The 24,311-nt window shown below is 41.7% G+C and overlaps 1 protein-coding gene across 3 annotated transcripts in view; it reads left to right on the top strand.

Moving 5' to 3' along the window:
• nphs1 (NPHS1 adhesion molecule, nephrin) overlaps nucleotides 1–21,549 on the top strand; it is a 40,554-nt gene extending 19,005 nt beyond the window's left edge. For 2 of the 3 annotated variants that reach the window (XM_065958356.1, XM_065958357.1), the window contains 24 exons: nucleotides 338–441; nucleotides 2,191–2,312; nucleotides 2,530–2,701; nucleotides 4,018–4,175; nucleotides 5,131–5,272; nucleotides 5,644–5,768; nucleotides 5,921–6,089; nucleotides 6,280–6,409; nucleotides 6,615–6,787; nucleotides 7,535–7,675; nucleotides 8,230–8,370; nucleotides 10,101–10,222; nucleotides 10,839–10,998; nucleotides 12,233–12,389; nucleotides 12,781–12,932; nucleotides 15,906–16,017; nucleotides 16,105–16,286; nucleotides 16,406–16,456; nucleotides 16,781–16,903; nucleotides 17,447–17,495; nucleotides 18,055–18,187; nucleotides 19,716–19,797; nucleotides 20,217–20,377; nucleotides 21,171–21,549. In XM_065958356.1, coding sequence (XP_065814428.1) covers nucleotides 338–441; nucleotides 2,191–2,312; nucleotides 2,530–2,701; nucleotides 4,018–4,175; nucleotides 5,131–5,272; nucleotides 5,644–5,768; nucleotides 5,921–6,089; nucleotides 6,280–6,409; nucleotides 6,615–6,787; nucleotides 7,535–7,675; nucleotides 8,230–8,370; nucleotides 10,101–10,222; nucleotides 10,839–10,998; nucleotides 12,233–12,389; nucleotides 12,781–12,932; nucleotides 15,906–16,017; nucleotides 16,105–16,286; nucleotides 16,406–16,456; nucleotides 16,781–16,903; nucleotides 17,447–17,495; nucleotides 18,055–18,187; nucleotides 19,716–19,797; nucleotides 20,217–20,377; nucleotides 21,171–21,263 — 3,154 coding nt within the window. In that variant the 3' untranslated portion in view covers nucleotides 21,264–21,549. The remainder of the gene's footprint in view (nucleotides 1–337; nucleotides 442–2,190; nucleotides 2,313–2,529; nucleotides 2,702–4,017; nucleotides 4,176–5,130; nucleotides 5,273–5,643; nucleotides 5,769–5,920; nucleotides 6,090–6,279; nucleotides 6,410–6,614; nucleotides 6,788–7,534; nucleotides 7,676–8,229; nucleotides 8,371–10,100; nucleotides 10,223–10,838; nucleotides 10,999–12,232; nucleotides 12,390–12,780; nucleotides 12,933–15,905; nucleotides 16,018–16,104; nucleotides 16,287–16,405; nucleotides 16,457–16,780; nucleotides 16,904–17,446; nucleotides 17,496–18,054; nucleotides 18,188–19,715; nucleotides 19,798–20,216; nucleotides 20,378–21,170) is intronic. The other variant, XM_065958358.1, reaches the window with a different exon arrangement.
• The last annotated feature ends 2,762 nt before the right edge of the window (nucleotides 21,550–24,311 follow it).

The raw sequence follows: 24,311 nt of genomic DNA, 5'->3' as shown, positions 1-24,311 counted from the left end.
CACTGACTTCTTTGCATCGGTAATAGGCATCAAAGATAACTATCGAGATTTAGTCAATCATTTTGCTGATTCTCGTTTAAATTTGTAGGTCAGATGGAAGTGTATACATTTGATTACAGTCTGATTAATAACTAGCTATAAACTCCTCAAATGAGCTTTAAGTACGACTTTACCTGCTGGACTTTTAATATAACATATTGTTACTTTTATGTTAGTAAGTAAAGGAGCTAAACAATTCACTAACTAGACATAATGTGGTGTTTTGAGCCTTAGTACTTTATATGGCTCATGTCTTTCATCCTTCTTGTTTCTTCTGTCTTTCCGTTTCCTCTCACAGGGTCACCGCTCTGAGCTCTGACAACGGGAGGCAGCTGGCATGTCAGGCAGGGAACCCCGCCCTTTTCCGGCCCGTGGAGACCACGGTGACCATGAGCGTGTACTGTGAGTGTCTCAGCCTGTTTCAGAACTGACAGTCAACACACCGGCTGTTTGAAAAACACCTCTGTGTTCAAACACACTCAACCACAAAGGAACCAAACCTTGGGCCCAAGGGTATCCGGCCTTGTGAACTCAGTCTGTGTTAGCGGCCCAAGGAGAAACATTCAACCTGAAGGCAAACTCACACCTACTTGTAGACAACACGAGTGTGGCTGCCTCCAGTTCACAAGGCTGACTCTGGTGGGCTGAGATTGATATGACTAAAGAAGGACGCTGTTTTCTTACTGTAAAACTACATAGCATTGTCCGCAGTAGTGGGTGTATAATAGAATCATACACAAACTCTTGCAATTCATTTTAAAATAGTTTGACTCAGATTCATTGTTTTATTCAGTAATCTTACAATAATTTGCACCCTAAGTCTTATTTCCCTGATGTTAAAGAAAACACACCCTTCATTAGACCAACAGAGATGGATTATCATCCTCAGCAAGGCTTCAAGTGCTGATTAATTTTTTAGCAATATTATAATAACTAATAAAAGAAGCTATGGCCACCTCAGTTAATAATGATGAATCTTGCAAAACTAAACCCAGCAACTTTTGTGCTCATCAGCTCAAATTAAATTTAGAATCCACTGAGGCAGGAGGGGCGGCAGTGTCTGTTGCTTTTTTCTTGTCTTTTATTATCACAAACCACATGACTTTATATAATACAACTGTTTCTGTGGCATACAAAGATGCACTGACTAACTCTCGATGCATTTGCCATTTTCTTTCCCCTTTTTTGCGACGCAACTGTGAAAGTCCTTTTTTTTTTAATGCACAAACAGTATGAAACTGCAGCTACTGTTTACCACAGTCGGTTTAGTATTTTCTACAGTGTTGATCAGTAAAAGTAATTGATTGTTTCAGGCAGAGAGTCTTCCCACCTGCTTCTCCCAGGCTTAAATCATGCTGTTGATTAAAGTGGAGCAGGGCTGCTGACACATTTAGCAGCAAGCGCTCCCTCCAGATCAGCTGCCGTATTATCCACAGGCTGACTAGACACCTAAATGTTGCCGCTATCTATACTCCTCCGCTGCTGCTGTTTTAACAGTCACCAATAACTGTGAGCTCTAATCCCTTTTCCTCTCTACCTCTGTCTTCTGTATTAAACAACATGGGCTCTGTGCTGAGTGCTAATGTTGCAGAACTCAGGACCACCGCTGCAGTCTTACTCAGCATGCAAGCCTATCAAAGCCAGCGCGGTGGCCATTTTCAGCCAGCCAGATTGTTAGCAAGGTGGCAATTTGTCACACTGGCCCAGGGTCTGCAGCCTGCTCTCTGAAACTGATTGCAGCAATAACAAAGGCCTGCTCCTCCTCTATTTACTGCATGTATTTAATGCAAAGAGGCTCAAATTTATTCACATTTCACATTGCCTTATTACTGTTTGAACATCTGTTATTTTGCTTTATGAACTGCACCCAGCTCAGTGCTCCTTTAATGCTTAATGCTTTCATCAGATCTGAACCTCTTATCCCACAGTCGTGTTGAGTGTACCCAATTTACTGGCTCCATCTGAAAAAATAGTGATGCTACCTACTCAATTGCCCAGAGTGTTCTCATTGCAGTGCTGTTTCTCTTTTATGTTATCCAATTGATGGTCATTCTGTCTCCCTGTCTTACCGCTATCCCTTCTCTTCCCTCACCTCTTTCTCTTCCCCTTTGTAAGAGTCCGTTTTTATTTTTGTCTCCCATTTCCCGGCAGTCCCACCTCAGCCTCCAGCCATTGTAGGTCTGTCGAGAGAGGAAGTCAAAGCGGGGAGAACGCTCATGCTGGAGTGTGTGTCTCATGGTGGAAACCCCCTAGCCAATCTCCACTGGACCAAGGTAAAATCTTCTGCACCATCTGTTAAGGAGGCTTTGTAGAACACTATCACACTGAAAAGTCTATTTTAGTTTGAGGACTTGCAGTGTAAGTGTCCCACTGTTTTAAGCTTATGTACTTCATTGCCTGCACCATATGGGACCGTGCAACTATTTAGACATTCTCTTGACGTTGCTTTTTTTTTTTTTAAGAAGATACAAAAGTTCATCTGTTTGTTAGAATGGGGAAGTTTTGTCCACGACTTGGGAGGAGGATTTCGTTGCACGAAAGTCCAGCAGTTTCCTGAACCTGAAGATCGGCCCCGTGGATAACCAGGCTGTTCTGTGCTGTGAGAGCGTCAATCTTGTTTCCCTATCGCCCCTGTCTGTCAGCCGTAGAATCACTGTGCTATGTGAGTGAAAATAAAGCTTAATACAGTGCACAGCTCTGGAAAACACACACACACACACACACACACACACACACACACACACACACACACACACACACACACACACACACACACACACACACACACACACACACACAAAGCCCTGGCAGGTCTGGCAGCACTGGATTATTAAGAATATGGACATGATGCAGAGGAATATAATAAGAGTCTTACCTCTAAAACCAATTCTTTTGCTGTCCCAGCATATTTTCCAATGCTAATATCATTAATGAAACTAATGGTTATTATGGCTGCGGCCCATATTTCCAACCGCCTCCAGATTAAAATCGTTGCATGCTCTTTCATAGCTGCTACACTTATTCAGCTGAATTGCTTCAATGCACAATCCTGAGGCGGTTAAGCCTTCACTCTGTGCGACTGTAACGCCCATGGTTAATAGATTATACTCTTCTCTCTGAATTTAAAATGTTTGTTTCAGCAACAATAAAACAAATACAGAATTAATATTCAGCAGCTGTGGAGCGTTGAGTCTAACAATAGCCTGATTTCCACTACAGAGCCAGACAATGTAAGTCAGAGCTTTAAATGCTGCAGGATTGGCACACCTATTTTATGCAAATATTCTCTGAATTAGGACAGGTCCTTGCAGAAATTTCTCGCTGATATAGAGGTGGCTGAAGATGCTCTTGTGCCCCCTCTTCTCCGCCCAAAGCCCCAAACAGGCCCCGGTGCCTTGCCTTCCAGTCATCCATTCAAGGATGTTGAAATGGCACTGCTGACTGTCTGACAGTGCTCTATGGTCTGGTAGAGGCTTGAGGGCACAGAATACATCTCACTGGTGTAATATGAATCCGCCTTTTTTTACCTAAAGGCACCAGTGTAATTTCAACATTCTTTGTGTGTGACATGCATGAATTCATCCTCTTCTGTGTCTCATGAGGGACAGACACAAAAACGTATAACATTTACATACATGACCCCTCCTTCCACATGTCTGCCAGCTCGATCCCCAGTCTTTGTATCCCCCGGAAGGCTTTATGCGGCTGCGTCACTTCGCCCGCAGCTATTGTACCCCATCTCCCCCCTGTGGTTAACACGAGGCAGACTTTTGAAACCACGTTGAAAACCTCCAGAGAAAACAAGTTGCCACTCAAAGTGATTTTCCTTCACACTCTGTGTTTCACATCCAGAAATAGTTACGCTGCCACTCTGATCAGAATAGGTAGCTGTTGAATGAACTATTCTTGGGTTGATATATTTTACTGACTTGTCTTTTCTCCGTTACCCCCCCCCCCCCCTGTGTCTGTGTACATCAGTTGAGCCCACAGAGGTGACACTGTTGGGTTCCTCCACAGCCATAGAGGGGCAGGTCTTGAGTCTGTGCTGCATCGCATCATCCAGTAATCCCCCTGTGCAGATCCGCTGGTGGCTGGGCTACAAAGAGCTCAACACTACTTCTGTCACCGTGGAGGAGGTGAGACTGCGTGGCATATTATTACTGCGGCATAAAGTTTAAATCTATCTATCTAAGCAGGTGGATAAAAACTTTGTCAGCGATACAGAGTGCACAAAAAGTTAGAATTTGGGATCATGCTGGTCAGTTTTTAGAGTCTGCAGAAAAGGTTATATATTTGCCTCTTCTGTTGAAACCCTGAAAAAGGCATGAAAGATCAAGTGTAAAAGCTTTGCCCTGAAGTCAAGCTTGTCTTCTGGGAAGCAACAAAAAACTTTAAAATGCCTGCCATCAAATTAAAATAAACTCCAATATGAAATGTGACCTTATGTGAACCTTTCGGAGATGAAAGAAAACAAAACACATGACCATGAGCAGCCTCTGAATAGGCCTGCTGCTGCTTTTTTTTTTTTTGCAAATGAATTAGCAGCTGATTCCAAAAAGAGTATTCTGCTGCTCTTCTCCTCTTTTGTGTTTGTTAATAAGATCAAAGTGAATAAAAGCTGACACAGAAGATGAGCGTTATTAAACAAGCTCTTTATTCATCTGGCAGCAGCGTTTTCATTTGATCTTACACGAGGCACTCGCCATGCTGTGTGTGCGCTTTAATGCATCAGAAACAGTGTGAGGTTAATGAAGACTGACGCTCCTGTCCACTGTCTTTGTTAGTCTTTCTGACTGCAGCTTTTACAGTAATCACCACAATAATGGCTTTAATAACCAGATGTGCTGCATAGGCATGACCACTATCAGGCAGGTGCAAAATGATGCTTTGCTCAATTTATAACAGAGAGTCAGATGAATATGCTGATTTATCACAGACCATGCACGACATCAGTTATTACAGCAGCTAATTTGCCATCTGTATTCACCGAGACTAACCAGCGTAGGGTTTTTATCTCCCCCTCTCTCTGTCTTCTTGGACCACAAACGTCTGTCCCCGAACTGGACTGATATGTGTGCTTTCTGTCTGCAGGGAGACCATGGTGGGATGACAACCATGTCTAACATGACTCACCAGGTCTCCAGGGAGGAGGATGGGCTCAAACTCACCTGTGAGGCTTTCAACAAGGGCACACACTTCTCCAAGACCCAGGTCACCACAGTCAGTGTCTATTGTGAGTGAGCTCCAATCTAGTTTCTTGAAACTTTTGTATTATCTAATAAACACAACCTGCATCTATGATAAACATGGAGAAGAGAATTATATTCAGTTCTTTTATCACATTAATCATTCTTCAGGAGGAGTCAGCTGCAATTATAATGCTGTTAAGAAATGCAAAAAGGCAATAGCTCTTAACAAAAACAATCTTTAAAAAAAAAATGTTTTCCAGGTCTGCTTTTCCTTTTTTAAGCAAGTGACTATTCATTAAATACAAACTAAACAGCAGGTCTACTTAACATGCAGGAGACCTGTGTAGCCACCAACATTAACTTAATGCACATGTGTATATCCCATTTCAAATCCTTGATGGTCCTTTTTCAACAGACCCCCCTCAAAAGATTTGGCTAGATGCTCCACCTCAAGATGTCCCTCTTCGTTCAGGGACCACAGTCCGTCTCACCTGCTTCGCGACTGGAGGGAATCCCACCGGATCTTTGACCTGGTTCAAGGTTAGTGTGTACTGTGTATGTTTTCTTATGTCTTTGTGTGTGTGTGTTTGTGTGTGTGTGGGTGGCAGGGGGGTGGTGGTGGGGTGGGGGGGGGGGGGTGTATACCTAAGCGAGTACAATTCTCAGAGTAATTTCTGTCCTTCATGTTTCAGGATGGAAAGGTTGTATCAGATGCACTGAGTCAGACGTCCTTTGATCGGGGTGTCGCTCGCGAGCTGGTTTTGGTCTTGACGGCCAGTGACAATATGGCTACCTACCGCTGTGACGCAAGAAATGAAGCAAAGGAGGCCATCTCTGCCTACACTAAGCTCATGGTTCAGTGTGAGTTAGACACCTCGAACTCATAAACACAGTCTGATTTTCATTCCACTTAACTGGAAGTCAACTAAAATGCAAAATATCAGCTAACTGAACTAATCGTTCATACAGATTCTCAGACACATCATACCCTTCCTCTTTACACTGTCTGTTGGATTAAGATGATGTCTCCTGTTACACCGTTGTTCTCCAGTTCCAGCACTAAGTGTCACGATCACCATCAAACAAAAGGAGCTACGTCGGGGTCAACTGCTGAATCTGGAGTGTCAGTCTGGAAGCAGTAACCCACAGGCTAGCGTCTCCTGGAGCTTGGGCGCCCTCAGGTTTGGCATCACGTTATATGGAAAGACCCATAGAAGGAAAACATACATCTTTAAGGGGGCCCGTTTCCTTAAAAGCTTTTTATTGCTGATTTGTGGTCTGAATTACTGAAGTTTATCCTGTTAAATATGACAATATGCATGAGTTCTTTGTGAACTAGAACTACAACCCCCCCTATTTACTGGATTTTGCTGACATGTGTCCCAGGTTCAAGGGAGAGGAGCAGCCGCCAAAGAAGGCTCAGTATGGTGGTGTGTCAGTGCGCAGTTCTCTATCCCTCAATCTGACTTCACAGCACCACAACCAGAGGATCATTTGCCAGGCCTACAGCTCCGTGCTAGCGGAGGGCCCTAACACATTCTTCAAACTTAATGTGCTTTGTAAGTAGAGCGGGAATTGTTTGTAAATGTTTTTTTTTTTTCTTGGTTTCTTTTTTCCTTCTTTCTTCTTGGCGGCTGACCAAGCGATGTGGTTTGCATAAATCTTAAATGATGCGTAACGATGATCAATGATGGGGGCACATTGAAGCTGCTTTACTGGTGTACTTTTTGAACAGAAACGTCAGAGTATTGAATGTGAATGTGTGCGTGTATTCTGTTTACTGGAAACCTTTGTTGTGATTTGTGGGTCTGTTGAGCTCTGCGGCACTGTGTCCTAATTGTGCATTTGCTTTGCTGCATGGCCATGTTTGTCTTTGATGCCGTTTCACAGGCAGCAGCCAGCCCATGCTTCAAAGCTTGGTGCTGTGTACGAGCATGAAGGAATGTCACTGTGTGTTTGTATGGAGCTGCAGTTGGACAACAGCACTGTCACTCGTTGTTTTAATGCCTGTCCCTCTCCCTCCCGCGCTGTATTACTCGTTGTATCGTCGTATGTACCCGTTGTTGAAGTACGTGAAGTTGGTTGGATCTGGAATAATTGGTGGGATGTTGACTTTCTACTGGTTTGACTCTCATAAGTGTCTCTTACAGCTTTCATGCTCAACATGTTTTGTGTCTTTGTGATCTTCCTCACTGATTCTTGACATTCTATCGGCCTGAGTTTGTGTTTGCACTTCTGTTCATGTTTCCTTTTCTGGTGTTCATCCAACAAACTGCAGCTGTGTTCATGTGCTGCTTGTGTGTTAGACCCACCAGAGTTCAGCCCGGAGCAGCCAACGCAGGTCCAGGTGGTGGAGGACGACGTGGCAACCATCCCACTGCTGGTCTCAGCTAACCCCGAGGAGGTCTCCTGCATTTGGCTGCATCGCAGGGAGAAGCTGGTCAAAGGTGATCTGGGGCGATGTGATGGCTATATAAACCAGGTCCTAGTTGAGCTGAGCCAGCAAGTAAGCACTCAGCTCTGCCATTCAGGGCCTGAATAAAACATGGCAGGTTAGCCAGCATGGGACCCTGCCAAATGTGATTCTCATTATGGCTCTAATGTATGCAGTCTAAATGAGGATTGCTGTCTCTCTGAATACAACACAACGCTTCTAAAGCTGGCTTCTCCTCCAGGCCCATGTCATCAGGGTTCTGCTGCACCCACTCTCTTTCTCTCTAAGCTCCATCATACGCAGCCCCCACCATTAAACCACTGTGTACTTAATGCGGAAACCCACCTATTACATTTTGAGTGCTGTGGTACAGGAGGTGTCGCTCACACAGCCTATTGTTGGCTTGATGTGGGAATCCAGCCAGGCCAATCAATAATGCAGGATTAGATGTCACTTGGAGACCGGTGGCCAGAGGACATGCGGTTGATGAGCGTGTAATGAATACTTAATTTACCATTAGTTTGGATGCTTGTGTGTCTCTTTGTGTGTTTCCATGTTTTTGTAAAGAGGGGGACCTGCGCTTCCACTGGTCAGACGACAACTCGCTGGAGATTGAGAATGTGACGAGAAAAAATGCCGGAGTTTACACTGTAAGGTGCACAAATGATGAGGGTGTCAGCCAAATCTCCATCACGCTGGATGTTCAGTGTAAGAACCTGCAAACAGAGAACAGAGGAGCACATATACACAACCTAAAACCAACACTGATGTTAAGAATTGATCAGAAACACCGCTCAAGAGCTTTGTGTTGCATGGCTAAGGCTTTGTTCTCTATAATCATGAAAACAAAGTAAATTATATATTTGACCAAAAGTAAAAAAATTGAATAACAATATTGTAGATCAGACTCATTTAATTGGTGCCCAGTGAGAAAAATTCAGCCCTTTAATGATCTCAATCTGGCTCTTTGATCATTTAGTGTAGAAGAACCTATTTTATTTAAACGATTGAACTTCATAGATTGTTTAACTGGGGTGGGGGGAATGAATAAAAATTATTTAAAATGCAACATTGTGTTTGTTCAAACAACAACACACGTCTACATCTTCTACAAGATTGAAAGACACATTGTTTAGAACAATGTAAATGCCTTTGTCTCTGCATTTCACAATTTGTCCACTTTTGGTGTATCTGAAAAAAAGAATCACCTAGGCTTCCCTAGACTATGTTATGTATTTTAAGGACTCATAGTTGATCATTTTTTCATGGGTTGTGTTTTTTTTTAACCTTTTAAAAGGATTTTGATCATTAACAATAGGACTAAATACATGTAACCCAGAGCACCTATCAGAGGACAAATGGAGTAACCAACAAATAAACACATAAATTAAGAATTATAAGATGGTTTATTTTAACAACCCCTTTATGATTTACTGTCAAAACATGTCACTTTTGCAGTTATACCTGCAGCTCAGGCCACATCATCTAAATCGGTAGGCTTCTAATACCACTTTTTTGTACTTATATAAATCTGGCTTGAAGTCAGAGCCATCAGTGCTTTCACACTCACTGTCACTCCCAAACACCAACATTGACTTTCAGCTCCTGCACAGCAAACATGCCTCATTCATTAGGCCTCCATACAAGGCCGAATACCCCAACAGCTGCCCCAGGCCCAGCCTGGAGCACCAGGCCTGCTGCTCCGATACTGATGATTTAATAATAGAAGTGTTGAAAATGTAGGTCTGCCCGTTCCTCTAAAGCCCATGGTACATGCCTAATGGATTCTGTCGTCCTGATCTGACTGGGCTTGACAGTTGTAGATATTCATTATGTATGGAGTATTGTAGTAGCTTTTATGGGTGGCGGTGTAGCCCACTTAACACTGTCGGTCTTGGTTAGCAGGCCATCATGGGTGGATCCCAGCGAACACCAGAGCTATGAGTCTCTGTAGTGTTTTCCACCACTGTTCTTCAAGTGTGAACATAGGTTTAGACAAGTAGGCACTAATGGCCTTAATGTTGCAAGTACATGGCACCCACGGGAAGAATAAAAAGCTTGTGAGGTAGAGGCTGATAAAAACAAAAAAAAGAGCAGTGCAGTCAGGAAGGAGAGATGATGTAATCAAGCGAGGGAGGGTTGGTCAGCCTGTAATAGTTCATTTGAGGATATGGGGGGGCCTTTTGGGTCACATGACCAATTCTTGGTTTGCAGAAGCATCTGTAATCCACAAACGTATAGACAAGTTAATGGCCTTGAATGTGAAACGCAGAGGCCAATTTAGAAAGGGTCATGAACAAGTTCAAAAACAAACAAGTTTCAAAGTAATTATATAGCAATGCAGCAAGGTTGTTTAATGGATTGGCAAATGATTTGACCCAGGTTGGCATGGTAACCTTTGGTCCTGCCTTAACCGCTTCCCGTTTTCTTGCTCTCAGATGCTCCCAGTGTTAAAGCAGAGAAAGACCCTGTGATCGTGAACCTTGGGGAAACAGCAGACCTGATATGTGTGGCAGATGCCAACCCCATTATTTCCGGCATGTTCTCTTGGAAATTCAGGGTGAGGACTTAAATATACACACACAAATACACACACACAAACAGGAACACAGCCATCTCCTGAATTATATTTCCTTTATCCGGCTCTTCCTTTCTATTATTTTACCCGTTCTTACCGTTTATCACTGGCCTTTCTAAATGCACAGACGCACCATATTTCACTGGCTCTAACTATCCTTCCACCCCACCTCTTCCTGCTCCACACTCAGCCCAAATCCAGAAAAATAGCTTTCATTACTGCTGCGTGACTAAAGGGCACATTTGTCAATGTGGCGTGGTCTCTGTATCTACTGATGCCTTCGCCGGTGTAACCCACCCCCCAGCAGTATTGTGTGTCCCACTTTCAACCAGCACTGCCCCCCTCCTTTTCCTCCTTTCCTCCCAGCTCTACAACCCATTGGCATTATCTTTGTTTGTCCTTAGAGCTCGTTCCACCAACTCCCTCCCGATCCCCACCTCAAGCCCTGATTGTTTCCTGCTTAGCTGTCTACCTGTCTTGCTCTCCGACAGCCCCCTCCCCCTTTCCCTCCTCAAGTCCTTACCATTAAAGAAGGGGGCTGTGAATTGAGGGATAGCTGCTGTCTGCCGCTTATCCCCCCTCACTCTGTCTTCCACAGGGGGAAGGGGAGGTAGAGACGGGAGAAGAGACCCAGGAAGACGAATCTGGCCTTTTGACCATCCATGATGTGACACGAGCTCATGCTGGTTTTTACCGGTGCACAGCTAATAACGGTATAGCCTCCCCTGCTGCTGTGGATGTGCAGCTGATAGTGCAATGTGAGTTTGTTGGATTTATACCATAGACTGTATAAAAATGGACGTAGTCACTGTGATATCACACATTGGTATCTAAAGAGACTTTATAAAACCCAACAATAGCCGTTGCCATAATGGAAATGCTATCTCCACCTAACTTTGGATCAGTCTAGTAACAGGCAGAGCTGGGCACACGACCGTTAATCCATTAACAGTTAAATGTCATCAAAAAATTTTAAATTCATTTAAATTTTTTTTTTTTTTTTTTTTTTTTACTTAAAAAAAAATATTTTTGGAACAGTTAACTAAATTTTACAGTTTGTTTCCGTTAACGTAATTATTTGGGCTGACACGTCTGTATCATGTAATGCCGGCCACGGAGAAGAGAGAAAGAAAATCACGCTTCTTCTCAAGCTCTCATTGGCTATAGTAGTCTAGGAAGAGTGAATGGAAGGTCCTGAATGGTCAAAATTAGTTGTCAGCTGAAAGGTCAGAGAGCATGCAGTAGTGCAGCGTAAACAGCAGAAGACACAGACACATGTTATGAAGAGATTTCTGAGTCATTGTGCTCTCTTTAGAACTAGGATCTGTTGACATTTTAAAAAGCTGATGTTCATTTTACCTTCAGTTAAATATTAATGGAATGAACTCAGTACCTGATATTTTAGTTAAAATCTTTGTTAACGAATTGAAGGTAAACAGAGTTACATTATTAATTAACTGCCCACCTCTGGTAGCAGTCAAACAGTTGGAGTCAAAGAGGGCCTTAAGCCTTGTGTCAAACAGCAATAACCTGCCTGTGAGTCAAATTAGACATTCCCTTTATTATGCAAATGTGTGCAAAACTCTTGATTTTTAAACATGAGTTTTAAAAAGTTATGTCTTTTCAGTGTACAGTGTGTACAAATAAGGAAGTGAGATACAGTAATCAGACTGTAACTGTTTTTTGTACCAGATCGTAAACATGTTTAATTCAGCTTAAAAATGGGCTTTCTAACACGGCTGTCAAAGGAGTTGGAGTAAGCTTCAAGTAGACAGTCGAGGAACGGCACTCTTTTTTTAGCACCTCTTCATTGGCTTCATTCTTCAAAACTGCAGGTTCCTGTTTGATTTATGCTTAGACATGCATGGAGAGTTACCTGTGGGAACATGCACTTGTTTTTCGTACTTGTCAATAAATACACATGTACTTTTACTGATGTGTTGTGTCTACTTTCTGCATGATTAACCTCCATGCCCATCTTGTCTCGTGTAGTCAAACCAGTGCTGCAGAAAGGAGCCCAGTGGAGGAAGGTAGCAAGCAGAGGTGACGGCACAACCACAGCTGAACTAGTGTGTCAGGCAGAAGGTATTCCACGGGTTGAATTCTCTTGGGAGAAAAATGGTGTACGCATGGATTTTGCTAATCCCAGGTCAGAAAAAAAAGGTTTTCCTAGTTTAAATTCCCTTTTGTTCCATGCTTTTTACAATAACTTTCAGTGCTACTGTCAGCATTTGGTTACAGATTGATGAATCCACACAATTAAATTAGGGTTTACCCCAATATAATATATTCTATTGCCATTTCCTGCTATTTCACCATTAAATCCAGATTAAGTGCATTTTATTCTCTGCTTCTCACTATGCAAATACCTGTTTAATGCTTCTTTGATGTGTGAAATTGGGTGACTTAGTGCGATCTGCAGGACATCACAATCCTTGCAGTCTCCTTGCTCAGGATTTATCTCTCTTTCTGTGTGTGTGTGTGTGTGTGTGTGTTTTCGTGTGCTAATGTGTGTTTGTGTGCCTATGTGTATGCTGCAGGTATGAGGAGCGGACTGTGAGGGAGGGCTTCTTCCACACCAGCACAGTTCTAGTCGTGAATGTGAGTGCGGCTCTGGACTATGCAGTCTTCAGCTGCACTGCTCACAACTCACTCGGGGAAGACAAGCTAGACATCCAGCTCGTCAGCACAAGTACTGTATCTAAGTACAATTTTGTTGATTGTGTGTAGGGCTATGTTTCTCTGGCTGAGGATCTTTTTTATTTATTTATCTATACATGCTTTTTCAATGTCACTCAAAAAAATACGTGCGTCTCTGAAACTTAAACTCAAGACTTAAGTAGCAATGCAGTTTCTGATAAATCTGTGGGTGTTTTTATGATGCATTCTGCTTCAGATGTCTAAGTTTTCTTATTTAAAATAGGAATATTTGATCCTTAAGTTATCTCTGAAAACACCAAACTTGTTTCAAATGACATACAGCTCCAGACTCAGGCATGGAGGTCAGGTATTTTAGGGTTTTTTCCAAGCCCCTTACCTAAACTATTCATATCACATCTTCTGATATGTTCCTGACAAGATACTGGCATGGAGGCCGGCCTGTCCACCATCCAATGCCTGTAGGTCAGCAAGATGCCTGGCAGAGAAAATACACACAGCCAGCATCCTGGCCGGTGTCTAATCCACAAAAGTTTACCCTTGTGTTTCCCCGATGATAAGATACATGGAGAGATGGTTGGACTCGTCTGTCTGGTCAGGGTCATAGATGATGTTTATCCATTGGGTCATTGGCTTCCTCCATGATATTTACATTTAAAAAACTTCATTGTAGAATAGTTTGACACGAAGGAGAGGTTACAGAGTAGTTCATGACCCATAGACACATCACTTTTGTGTCCAGTGTTATGAGCAAAAGCACATCAAAGATGAGCAAAAAGCATTTATAGTACAAAGCTACCAAGGCTAAAATAAAACTGAATGGATCAAGTGGCTGTTATGTCAACTTGTCTCTTATAATACCAAGCATCTGAATCTAAAGCTCTGCTTGCCCAGTCTGCAAAAAGAAAAAACACCAAAGTCAAGCCTCTTAGTGATGAATCACCCAGAATGAGCAAACTAAACCAGAACCACTTGATAAGTGTAGCTAGCCCCTTAGTGTCCATCTTTGCAAAGTGTGTGAGTAATTGCATGCTAAAGCAACACAATAAATCGTACAATCTTCTACTTTAGGCCCTTGTTCCCTCAGTATCTATTTGAGTCTTTCTACCCTCTAGTGGTAAAAAAAACAAAAAACTAATGCAGCTTTAAATCAGTGGCAAATGATCAAAGTCAGTTGTTAGGGCACACAACATGTCGGGATTATGCATATCACGTACTTGGCAGTGGTGCACAAAATTTTCCTTTGGTTTAAATTTGGCAGCATCTCAGAATAATTGTGTCTGTGGTGCTTTGTCCAAGGTTTTATCAGCCTTTTACAGCAATGTAACAATAGTGTGGGAGTGCCATTGAACATGCAGGAAACTGGAGAGAGTTGTTGCTTCTGAGTGTCGGCCCTTTAAGGAACTTATTCCAGCGCTTTATCTCTACCTTATCATTTAGCCCTTAGCACTACTTCACTTCTCCCTTAGATAATGCTGCAGTGATACGCTTTGCTCTCTCCGGCGTGCTTAGACTTCTCTGCCTCAAAGTGTATCCTTCCACCACTATCAACACAGTTCAGCTCTCAGCAAAGGCCCACAGCCATCATTGGGCATATTAAATGTTTACTATAAAAAGCATAAAATACAATCCAATATTGGCCCTGTTTTTCCTCAGTTGTTTTTTTCAGCGCTGTGAATATTCATAATTAATCTGACGCAGTGATAATAAATTTTATATGCTTCCTTATCATTTGAGAGCCCAAGAGGAAGAGAGTTTTTTTTTCTCTGCTTGGTGCTTTTTGGATTTGGAGGAGACTAGATCCAAATAAGGCTGACCTCTTTGCCCCAGAATCTTATGACTGGAGCTGATAGTGGGAATTATTTACTCTGCAAACTGGGCTGCAGCCCGGAGCCAAAGACGAGAAGAGCATCCCCTTCTCATGTTGCTCCTCAAATATCTCTCCTCCTCCTCCTCCTCTCCTTCACTATCTCTCCCTCTGCCCCCAAAACCACCCTTCTTCTCCTTTTTTTCCATGCTCTAAATGCAAAATAATCCACTTTCCCTCCACTACCCTGACTGAAGAAGTGCCTCATGTCAGACTGAAGGCCTGGTTAGTCTGCTTTGATCTTTGTCCACAATATTGATAGTAATCAAAAGGCTTCTTCCTTCATTGCACGACTCTGGATGCGTAGATTGGACAAATTGCAACAATCAACCGGAGCTCTGCTCCGTCTGTGTTTTTTTGATCATTCATACAAACAACAAAGCTCAACCTTTAGAAAACACAGATCAAGAGTGATGCACTGTTAAAAAATGCAAAGCTCTTGCTGTCAAAACGATGTTCTGCGGAAGTCTGTGGAAACTGAGAGAATAGATCAACTGTGTAAAAACCTAGAGGCTGCAAGCTCATAGACAAGTTAGGACCATGTTGAACATTTGTCCTTCCTGTATTTTATTATTTCTCGTCAGCAGTTATGATCCTTTAATATCATTATATCTTCCAGTCTTAAAATACTGTAGTTCTTATAAATATGAGATCAGTGCCACAGCCTGAAATCATTAAGTTGGAGTAAATCTACTAAATGCTTTAAGTTCAACAGTAAATACTTGTCCTTTTGATACAGATATACCCTATGAGAATAATTGTGTTTACAACTCAACTGTGTGATCAATGGGAAAGTAAGAATATCTTCAATTGCTTTATTTCTATTTCTATCGAGTAGAACATCAGCTCTGCACTTACTTTTAGTCATATTGTATCTATTTATAACCACAGCAAGGCAAAGAGGCTGTAGGGAAGAAACAATCCTAAAGGACAACAGAACCTCGTGTGTTATTTTTTACTCTGCAGATACAAAAAAAAAAACGACTATCTCTTTTTCCCAGCACCTCGTTGCATTGTCAAATAGCCACCTGATGAGGAGCAGAATCTTAGTTTGTTTTTTTCTTCAGTTTACAATAACACACATGTCCTCCTTCCTTTCGAGTCCATTTACTTTTTCCACATTCTGTTTTTCACCCTCAGATCACCCAGATCCTCCTTCATTGTTTCGCCGAGTCAGTGTCACCCACGACTCAGTCACTCTGGAGTGGATCCCCGGCTTCAATGGCGGCTTGCGGCAGAGATTTCGTATAAGGTGAGACTTCAAGACAAGAACACTGGTTGAAGAATGACAGCCTTTAAAAATAAGACACTACTTGACAGCATTTGTTTTGGCTGACAGATATTGTTGGGATCGGTCTGCCAGCTTTCTGTACATGGACGTCTTTCCTCCCAGTGCTACCATCTTCACTGTCACTAACCTGCAGCCTGTCACCACCTATAACTTCTCTGTCAATGCCCTCAATGCAATGGGAGAGAGTGGCTATGCTGACAATAATGCAGTTCTGACCGTCACCACCAAGGGTCAGTTTGGAGTAACCCCTGCTTGACATTGAAATTAATCTACTGTGCAAACTTCACATAATCTAGAATAAATTAAATATTATGCTCAGTACGTTTTCCTCTTTTTTTTTTCTCTACAGAGAGGACAGAAGAAGAAAAACTTCCACCAGACGATGACTCAGTCTCACCAAGTAAGTCTTTTTATCACAACTCCCTGAAAAAGCTCTTAAGGGCAGTTGGAAATTGCTGTTTGCACAGCAGCTAGCTTCATTTGGCTAAATCATGTTAATGTATGCACCTCCAAGGCTGTTAATGTTTGCACTACGAGAGTAGTGGTTGTCATGGCAGCCACCCTTTACTTTTTCCCCTCTGCTAGTCTTTAATCAATAAAGACAATTGAGAGAGCGGTTAGGTCTGTCTCAGTCAGTTTTTATCTTTCCCAATTTCCATATTACTTAATCTTTAACTTTCATTGGTATGCATTGAGCTGATGTTTCTGCTGCTGTGTGAACCAGGTGCACGAGGACTGCCGGCCTACTTGACTGTAGTTTTCACAGTGGTGTTTGGAGTCCTGCTGGTCTTAAACTCATTGGGTTGCTACTTTGGATTGAGGTGGAAAAGGAGGCGAGGACAGACAGGTAACCGGAATAATCTCTCATCCATGTATGTGAAAGTATTTCTGCCATCACACTTTGTCACCGTAATGTCCTGATTTTTTAACTAAACCCTAAAAATGACTGACCCATGATGCAATTGTCAGCACAGACACTCACTCTCTTTTCTTTTCTTCTCTCCATGTCCTTTTTTCTATCCTGTCTCCTCTTCCACTGTTCATTCTTTAAGCCTCTACCTCCTGCCACATTCATCCTTCAAAGCTGTCACTTCTGTCTTTTATCCATATCTTTTATCTCATTTACAGGTTTGATGTCCTTCTTCTGTCTCTTCCTATTTGCCCTTCAGTTTGACTGTCAGGTTCTTCTTTGTCTATGTCTCTTTGTCTCTTTTTTTTTCTTCATTTCTCACCTTCCCCTCTTTATACAGATTTCAACAGCTTTCATTCTTACTCTCTGGCCCTTTTACTGCTCTGATCAATTTTGGCCCTCATGAGATGATTCACCCCTCTTCAGTTCTAATTTCTTAACAGTAAGCCTCTTTCCTCCTGTTTCTGTCCCCCCCTGCAGGGGATGGAGGAGGCAGTGTGCTAGATGTGAAGAAGAATGAAGAAGAGGGGTAAGTTAAGACCCTGCAGTATAAGTAATAAAGGAACACACATCCAATCCACTCTAAGAAGTCTGAGGCCTGATCCATTGGCTGACCCAGCTACTAAAACAGCCAAGCAGGCAAAAGGAGCCTCAGTCAATATCCATTTATATTAGTGTCATCAAACTTCCAGCTGAACCCTGAAATACAACATATAATACATTATGAAGAACTCTTTTTTGCAGAGCAAATGTCATATTTGTGCCAAGTGTTTTATATTTTAGTTTTTTTTACATTTTTTTATATTGCAAAAAAACAAAGAATCCATTGGTGTGACTCCTTGATGACGGGCCGTTGCCCAAAAAAGTTGGTTTTCAGGTCTACATGAACAAGCTCGAGCAAAAAGGTATCTCAATTGTTTGGAAAAACATTTATTTGATTGTACAGGTTGATATTCTAAACTTTATTTTGAAGTTAATTGAGTTTGAGTTTAAGCAAAACCTTAAAACATGACTCTTTGGAGTTTTTTCTTGTGATTTAATGTCTAAAATGTGTAAATCAGATGAAATAATCTGATTTCTTCATGCAGGTCCAGTCAGTCAACTGTAAGCAACTCCAATAAATATGAGAGCAGAGAAAAGATCAACGCTGCTGCCCAGCGCACCCTCCTCATCGACTCTGGATCTGAAACGGAGAGCAATGTGTACGAGAGCTACGCAGCAGTGAGTACAGGAGACATAAGGAAGTTGGGGATTAGAAAGACAAAAAACAATATTAGAGGAAATCTGCACAGAAGCCGGGAAGGCAGGGTAAACAGATGAGTGGAGAAAGGAGGTTAGACAAGGGCTAAAGGGATCTGACAGAAAAGGAAGCGGAGAATTCAGCTAGAACAAGGAAAATGGATAGATAAACTAATGAAACCTTGAGCTGTGCATAGAGATGGAACACCAATCAATACCTCACTGTTAGCATTCGAAGTACACATCGATCCCAGCGAAATCATAATTTTGTTGTTAAAACAGGCCGACGAGGAATTGGACCTTAAAGAAAACTGTTGAGTGAGTCAGAAAGAAACAGAAACAGCTCTGTGCTGTCAGGATGTGGTATAATGAAAACTCTAATCCCCACAGAGGCAGGCTTTATCTCTCCCCTGATTTAAAATACCAAATACCTGAAAGGCTTGGTTCAGGAAAATTACCCCAGAAATATATTTCTCATTTACCTGTGGTGATATTTAGCCTTGGGTGGTAAGAGTATTTTTGGTTGTATTTGCTCCAAATATCTGCCCTTGAGATTTCTGCCTATGCTGGAAAATAATGAGGGTGGTCCTAACAGTATTGAAAATAGCAACGTATCCCATTACTGTAAATATTCCACAGACTTCCCTTTCCATAAAGGACTGTATTTTATGTCTTCTTAAAATTATCACAAGCAGGTCTTTCACCTGTGATCTGTTTGAGAGGTGCAGGAATCCCTCTAAACTCTTAACAAATTTGATTTATGAAGCAGAGAAATTCAAGCCAAACTTAAATAAATGGTTGAATTTTCTAGAGAAGTGACTCCTAAAGCGTCAATCGCACCCTCCTGGTGGACCCTAAAGGTACTTTAGATTGGGCCGCAAAAGGTCATTTACAAACAATTCACAACAAATGTGTATCTTTTACAGTAAATCTCCTGTTTTCATGTCTGAAATCGCTGCTGCAGGTCAGCCTGACGCCTAAACAGTCTTTTTTCAACACAACTCCCACAGAAAAGAAAGCATGACAAGATTTTTGTACAAAACAAAACAAATGAAATTCTTACACATGTACAGCTCAGCAATGACCTCTTTCTCCGTAGGGGTCGCCCAAAATGGACACAGACTAAAAGTTCCTCAAAGGAGCTTTAACTTTAACAAATTATTATTTGCACACATGTTGTTGCTTAGAAATGTTAACTATGTAAAAGTAACCTTTGGCCCACTTCACATAGACTTTTCTGTTAATGTCATCAAAGTATATTGGAAACTACTACATCTCATCAGAGTTGGTGATCAGAGTTGGATGGTTATAGGATTGGGTGTGTCCCAGAATATTTTAGGATCTGCCTGTAGAATTCTTAGATTTGGGAGTGGTTTTCCTAGAAGTAAGTTAAAAAAAAGTGAAACTTCTAAAAATTACCTGCAACCTCCTGCACAGAAATGTCAGACATGTGATAAAGTCATTTTCATGACACTGATCAGATACTGTCGCCTTTGTTCTTGAATTTCAGGAAAGTGCCCATTATTATTATTACCCCGCTGGTGACTACAGGCCGCCTCTCAGTCCTCACACAGAGGAAACACGTAGGCTTGGTAAGACACAAAAACACTTAAGAGTAAACAAGGTTATAGTGCACAAGCTCATGATGCAGTTTGGGCCAATCTATCAATCAGCTCTATCTGTCCTTGTTTGAACATGTGGTAAACAACTTGGGGCAACGGGAATATTTTCTTATTTACAAAGTTGACTAAGTGCTTTGACAGAAAATGAAGATGCAGAAATCCAAATATAACAATAGAAACCCAAACAATAGGCAAACAGACGAAGTACAGCACAAAGGTTACAGTTAACATTAAGTTAAAGCAAGATGATATTGACATCTTCAATCTTGATTCATTATTTAATGACTTAATTAGTAAATATTCACGCACATTTTATTGTGAATTACAGCATATTTATTTGTCGTTTTATTACACTTTTTGTGTTTTTGTGTTTCCCTTCACTCTTTAAGATGTTACCCACCCTGACAATCAAAGCCATTTGTATGAAGAAGTAAGAGACACGGGTCTGTACCAGGAAGTCCTGGCTTCCTCTCCTCCTTCCCATCAATCCTTATTTGACCACAGACTTCCCTACCAAAGAAACGAGTGGCGACCCCCCACCTACCCTCAGGTCTGTTAGGCAAAGATGTTTTTTTAACTTAAAACATATCTGAAAAAAAGTGGGATCGTCTTATAAGTGAGGTCTAGACTTTGAAAATGCCACATGAATAGACGGAGCCACCTATCTGTATAGTGATTGTACCCACACATGACGGACCCCAGCTGTCATTCTCAGCTGCAGTGCCAGGGGGAGACACGGTGATCGTCTGGAACAAACTGGCTCAAAAGAGGGTCAAGTTAACCAACAACTGAGTTGGAGTCATGGTGCCAATTTTAAGATAATGGTTTTCAATGCAGCAGAGTCATTAAAAAACTGTCAGGCAGCCAAGAAATATCATGTTAATCAGAGTAATATCTGAAAATTGTGGGCCTAAAAAAAGAAGAGAAATCCATGATTCTGAAGTCTACTAGAAATGACTGAATGATGAATTTAATCAAACTAAATGTGACAATTCAATCTAAAGATATTTAAAAAAAAACTTGTATGAAATCACCGCTATGATCTCAGTGCACGTAATTAAATGTCTGCATTATGTTTTCTGTTCCCAGGATGTTATTTTCCACTTTTTTGTTGACATTGTGATTCCGCTAAACTTCGCATAGCATTGATTTTAAGGAAATGATTCTCATTATAGTATCGTATAGCGAACTCTGTTGTTTTGTCCGACACCTTCGCGTTGTTCTTTTTGCTGCATATGTGAACAGCCAGGTCAGGAGAACTTTAGGAGCAGTCCTCCTCAAATGATCTAGATACTTCCAGGAGTGCATATGTGTAAACAACTTACGATTCATCTGTCCCTCAGCAGGGTGCCGAGAGAACAAGAGACTTCATGGATGTTCAGCGGCCGCAGAGAGACTCTGATCTTCCTTTTGATCTACGAGGTGAACTAGTGTAGAATGAGAAGGTCAGCATAAATAAACGCACTGTGACAGCACCAGTGACTCAACGCTAGTCACTGGGGACAGTGTTGTAAAGCAAACACTGAATATGGGGTTATTTAGAAAATGCAGTTAGTTAACTTGAAGGAAAGAAGGAGGTTGTTGATATCACTCAATATTGTCTCTCACTTTGAGCTCTGACTGTCTGTATAGTAAACATGAAACAGTGTTACTTAAAGGACTGAGCTGACCTGCAGAATGATTTTGTACATCAAAATAAAAGTGTGGAAGTGATTATTCTGAAAAAAAAAAGCCTCAGTATCTTTCATTAAAGACTGTCACAGAACGCTACAGTATGCTACTTCAGTTTAAACAGGCTGCTCCTTCCCCGCTGCCACCAGCTGTTTTTCTACTCCCTCTCAGATCTTACTTCATCCTCCTCCTCCCTTTGTCCATGCTTTGTTCCTTCACCTTTACCCTCTTTCTTGGAGCCAAGTCATGGTCACTACCCACAGCCCCCTCCTTCTTTGTCCTGCAGGTAGACATGAATCACTCAGTTAGAGGCAAAGATGGACTGACATCGCTGTGGTTTGCACTGGGGCAGAGGAAGCACAGACTCGTGGTGCCACCCAAGCAGATATCATCCCTTTTTGACCCCTTCAATGTCAATGTGTTTTCAACATGTAACCAGTTGAGTACCTGACAGCAGTGTCCTGTTCCTCCCCTGTGTTATACAAAGAGTTTCAGACCTCACAGTGAGTCCGTGAGAATCCCTACAATGGGATTGTACTGAGTGGTATTTAGCACCGGTTATGTCTCCAGGAGGTAAAGCCATATCTAGGGCCTGACTCTAATCCTGTTTTCTCTCGGATTGAAGTTCAGCTCACAGCATCAGTGAGAGAGAGGAACCATGGAGGGAATTTGTCTCACTGAGGGTGGACAGTCTAAGATAGAGAAGGGAAGAGAGGGGTTAGGCTAAGCTGCAACTGTGGCTACAGCAACATAAAAATCCACTCAATTTTCTTGGGTTTTCACTTTGGAACAAATTGTAGAGGCAGGAAAACCAGACTTTTCAAAACTGAAGTTGCTATTCACAAACATCAAATTTATATCCACAGATTATGAAATGAGGGGGGAGGGGAGGGCAATGAAATAGTTTGTTTACTTTTTCGGTTTATTAGATAGGACAGCTGCTGAAGAGAGACAGGAAATGCCGGGAGGAGAGAGAGAGGGATGACATGCCAAAAAGGGCTGAGGTCGGATTCGAACCCACAGCTGCAGCCCCCAACAACCGCCAGGCTAACCAGGCTAGCACCCCTGGATTAACTTTTTGAAAAAAATCACCAAAAGTCTAATAATATGTGATTCATGAATACAGAGAAAAAATTAACCTTAGTTTAAAGAAGACTAAAAGTCTGTAGCCATGCTAGCAGCTCTGTGAAGCACCGTAGTGTTTTAAGCTAAATGCTAACATCTGAATGCTAACATACATTTGGTGTAGGGTGACTTTATTTTTTTTTATAACTCCCGAACATATGGATGAGCTTAAACATTCACCATAGGCACTTTCATTCAGATGGATCAGAGTTATTTCAGTGCTTACAGTAGCAAAACGCTGAGTACACCTTTCAGCAACATGTACAGTGTGAATGAGCCACAGAAAGCTTGACCTCTTCAGAGAGACAACTTATTTGTTAGCATGCAGTACATGTTTTAACCGACCTGATGGTGGCGCTGGACAAAAAAAGTCAGATGTGCAAAAAAAAAAAGTCCGGAAGATTCACTCTGAGAGGGATTGAAATAATTTCACAAATTTAATCCACGCAATGGCTGCAAAAATATTTCAGTCTAGATTAGAGTAGTGCCACTGCCATACATAGAGCTGCATTAATAACAGGTAAAATCATTTTTTCAAGCCTTGTGTTCGTGGCCTGGTTAAACAAATGTAAAGAAACTAAACAGCAGATATAGTGGTATATATTAAAGACAAGTTTATGTGCAAATGAGCGGAAAACTATATTTCAAGAAGAGATATTTAAAACTCTTGACTCAGGCCACTGTGACTCAGTCATCTGTCCAACATTTAACATCTTTTCATTGGTTCATTTTAAGTTCTCCAATTGATCTGCCAGCTACAGTGTATACAGTACAGATGAGAAATAGATGGTTAGGATGTGTATTATACTAACGGGCAGTGTGCTCTATGTAATTGTGAAACTTTGTCTTTTGTTCTTTACCGTGCAGAGATCAGACAGTTCCTCAAATTTGTACGAACTAAAATTCTTTTAGGTTCCTTCATGGTGTACACAAACAGTAACTGGTCTCACACTGCGCCGCCATGCGTGCACATTGTTTCTGCTCCCAGCTTCTGTTTTCCCCTTTAGTACAATTCGTCACATCAGTCTCATCAGCACAAACACACACACACACACACACACAAACACACACACACACACACACACACACACACACACACACACACACACACACACACACACACACAGATAGCTTAGTACAGTCAACACATACTGTACAAGACAACACTGAATAATCTTCATTTATTGTTCCTCTAGACTTTTATTTGATAAATAGAATCTGATCTGCTTCATGAGTGGTTGTCCAGCTGTACAACATAACTCCACTCTTTTTTTCCCCTATCATTTCCATGATATTATCTTTATTGAAATATTCCCATACAGATCATGATAGGTGATATTTAAATCTTGTCTAGTTTGTTTTTGTCAACACATTTTTCCAACCTACAAAATGTGTTTCCTCAATAAGGCCTGACTGCCTGGATGGAGATTAATCTCAGTGTTTCACAGAGCGGCGTTCCCTCAATTAGGCTCGCTATTCTCCATCATGAGCTGTCAAGGTATGTTTGTCTCATTACTGAACAGTTGTTTAAGTTCCTGTCAGGCTTACTGCTGTGTTCATAGCAAAAGCCTGTTCATGAAGCATCATTTGGGCTCAGGTGGGAACAGTAATCTGCAAAACTGAAGCCTTGACAGCTCAATACTGCGTGTCAACTTCTATTTTTCTTCCCCTCGTGAACATTTTGATAT

Source organism: Labrus bergylta, chromosome 8, assembly GCF_963930695.1.
Source record: "Labrus bergylta chromosome 8, fLabBer1.1, whole genome shotgun sequence".
Lineage (NCBI taxonomy): Eukaryota > Metazoa > Chordata > Actinopteri > Labriformes > Labridae > Labrus > Labrus bergylta.
The sequence above is the reverse complement of the archived record's forward strand: the minus strand, read 5'-3'. Positions and strand labels throughout refer to the sequence as shown.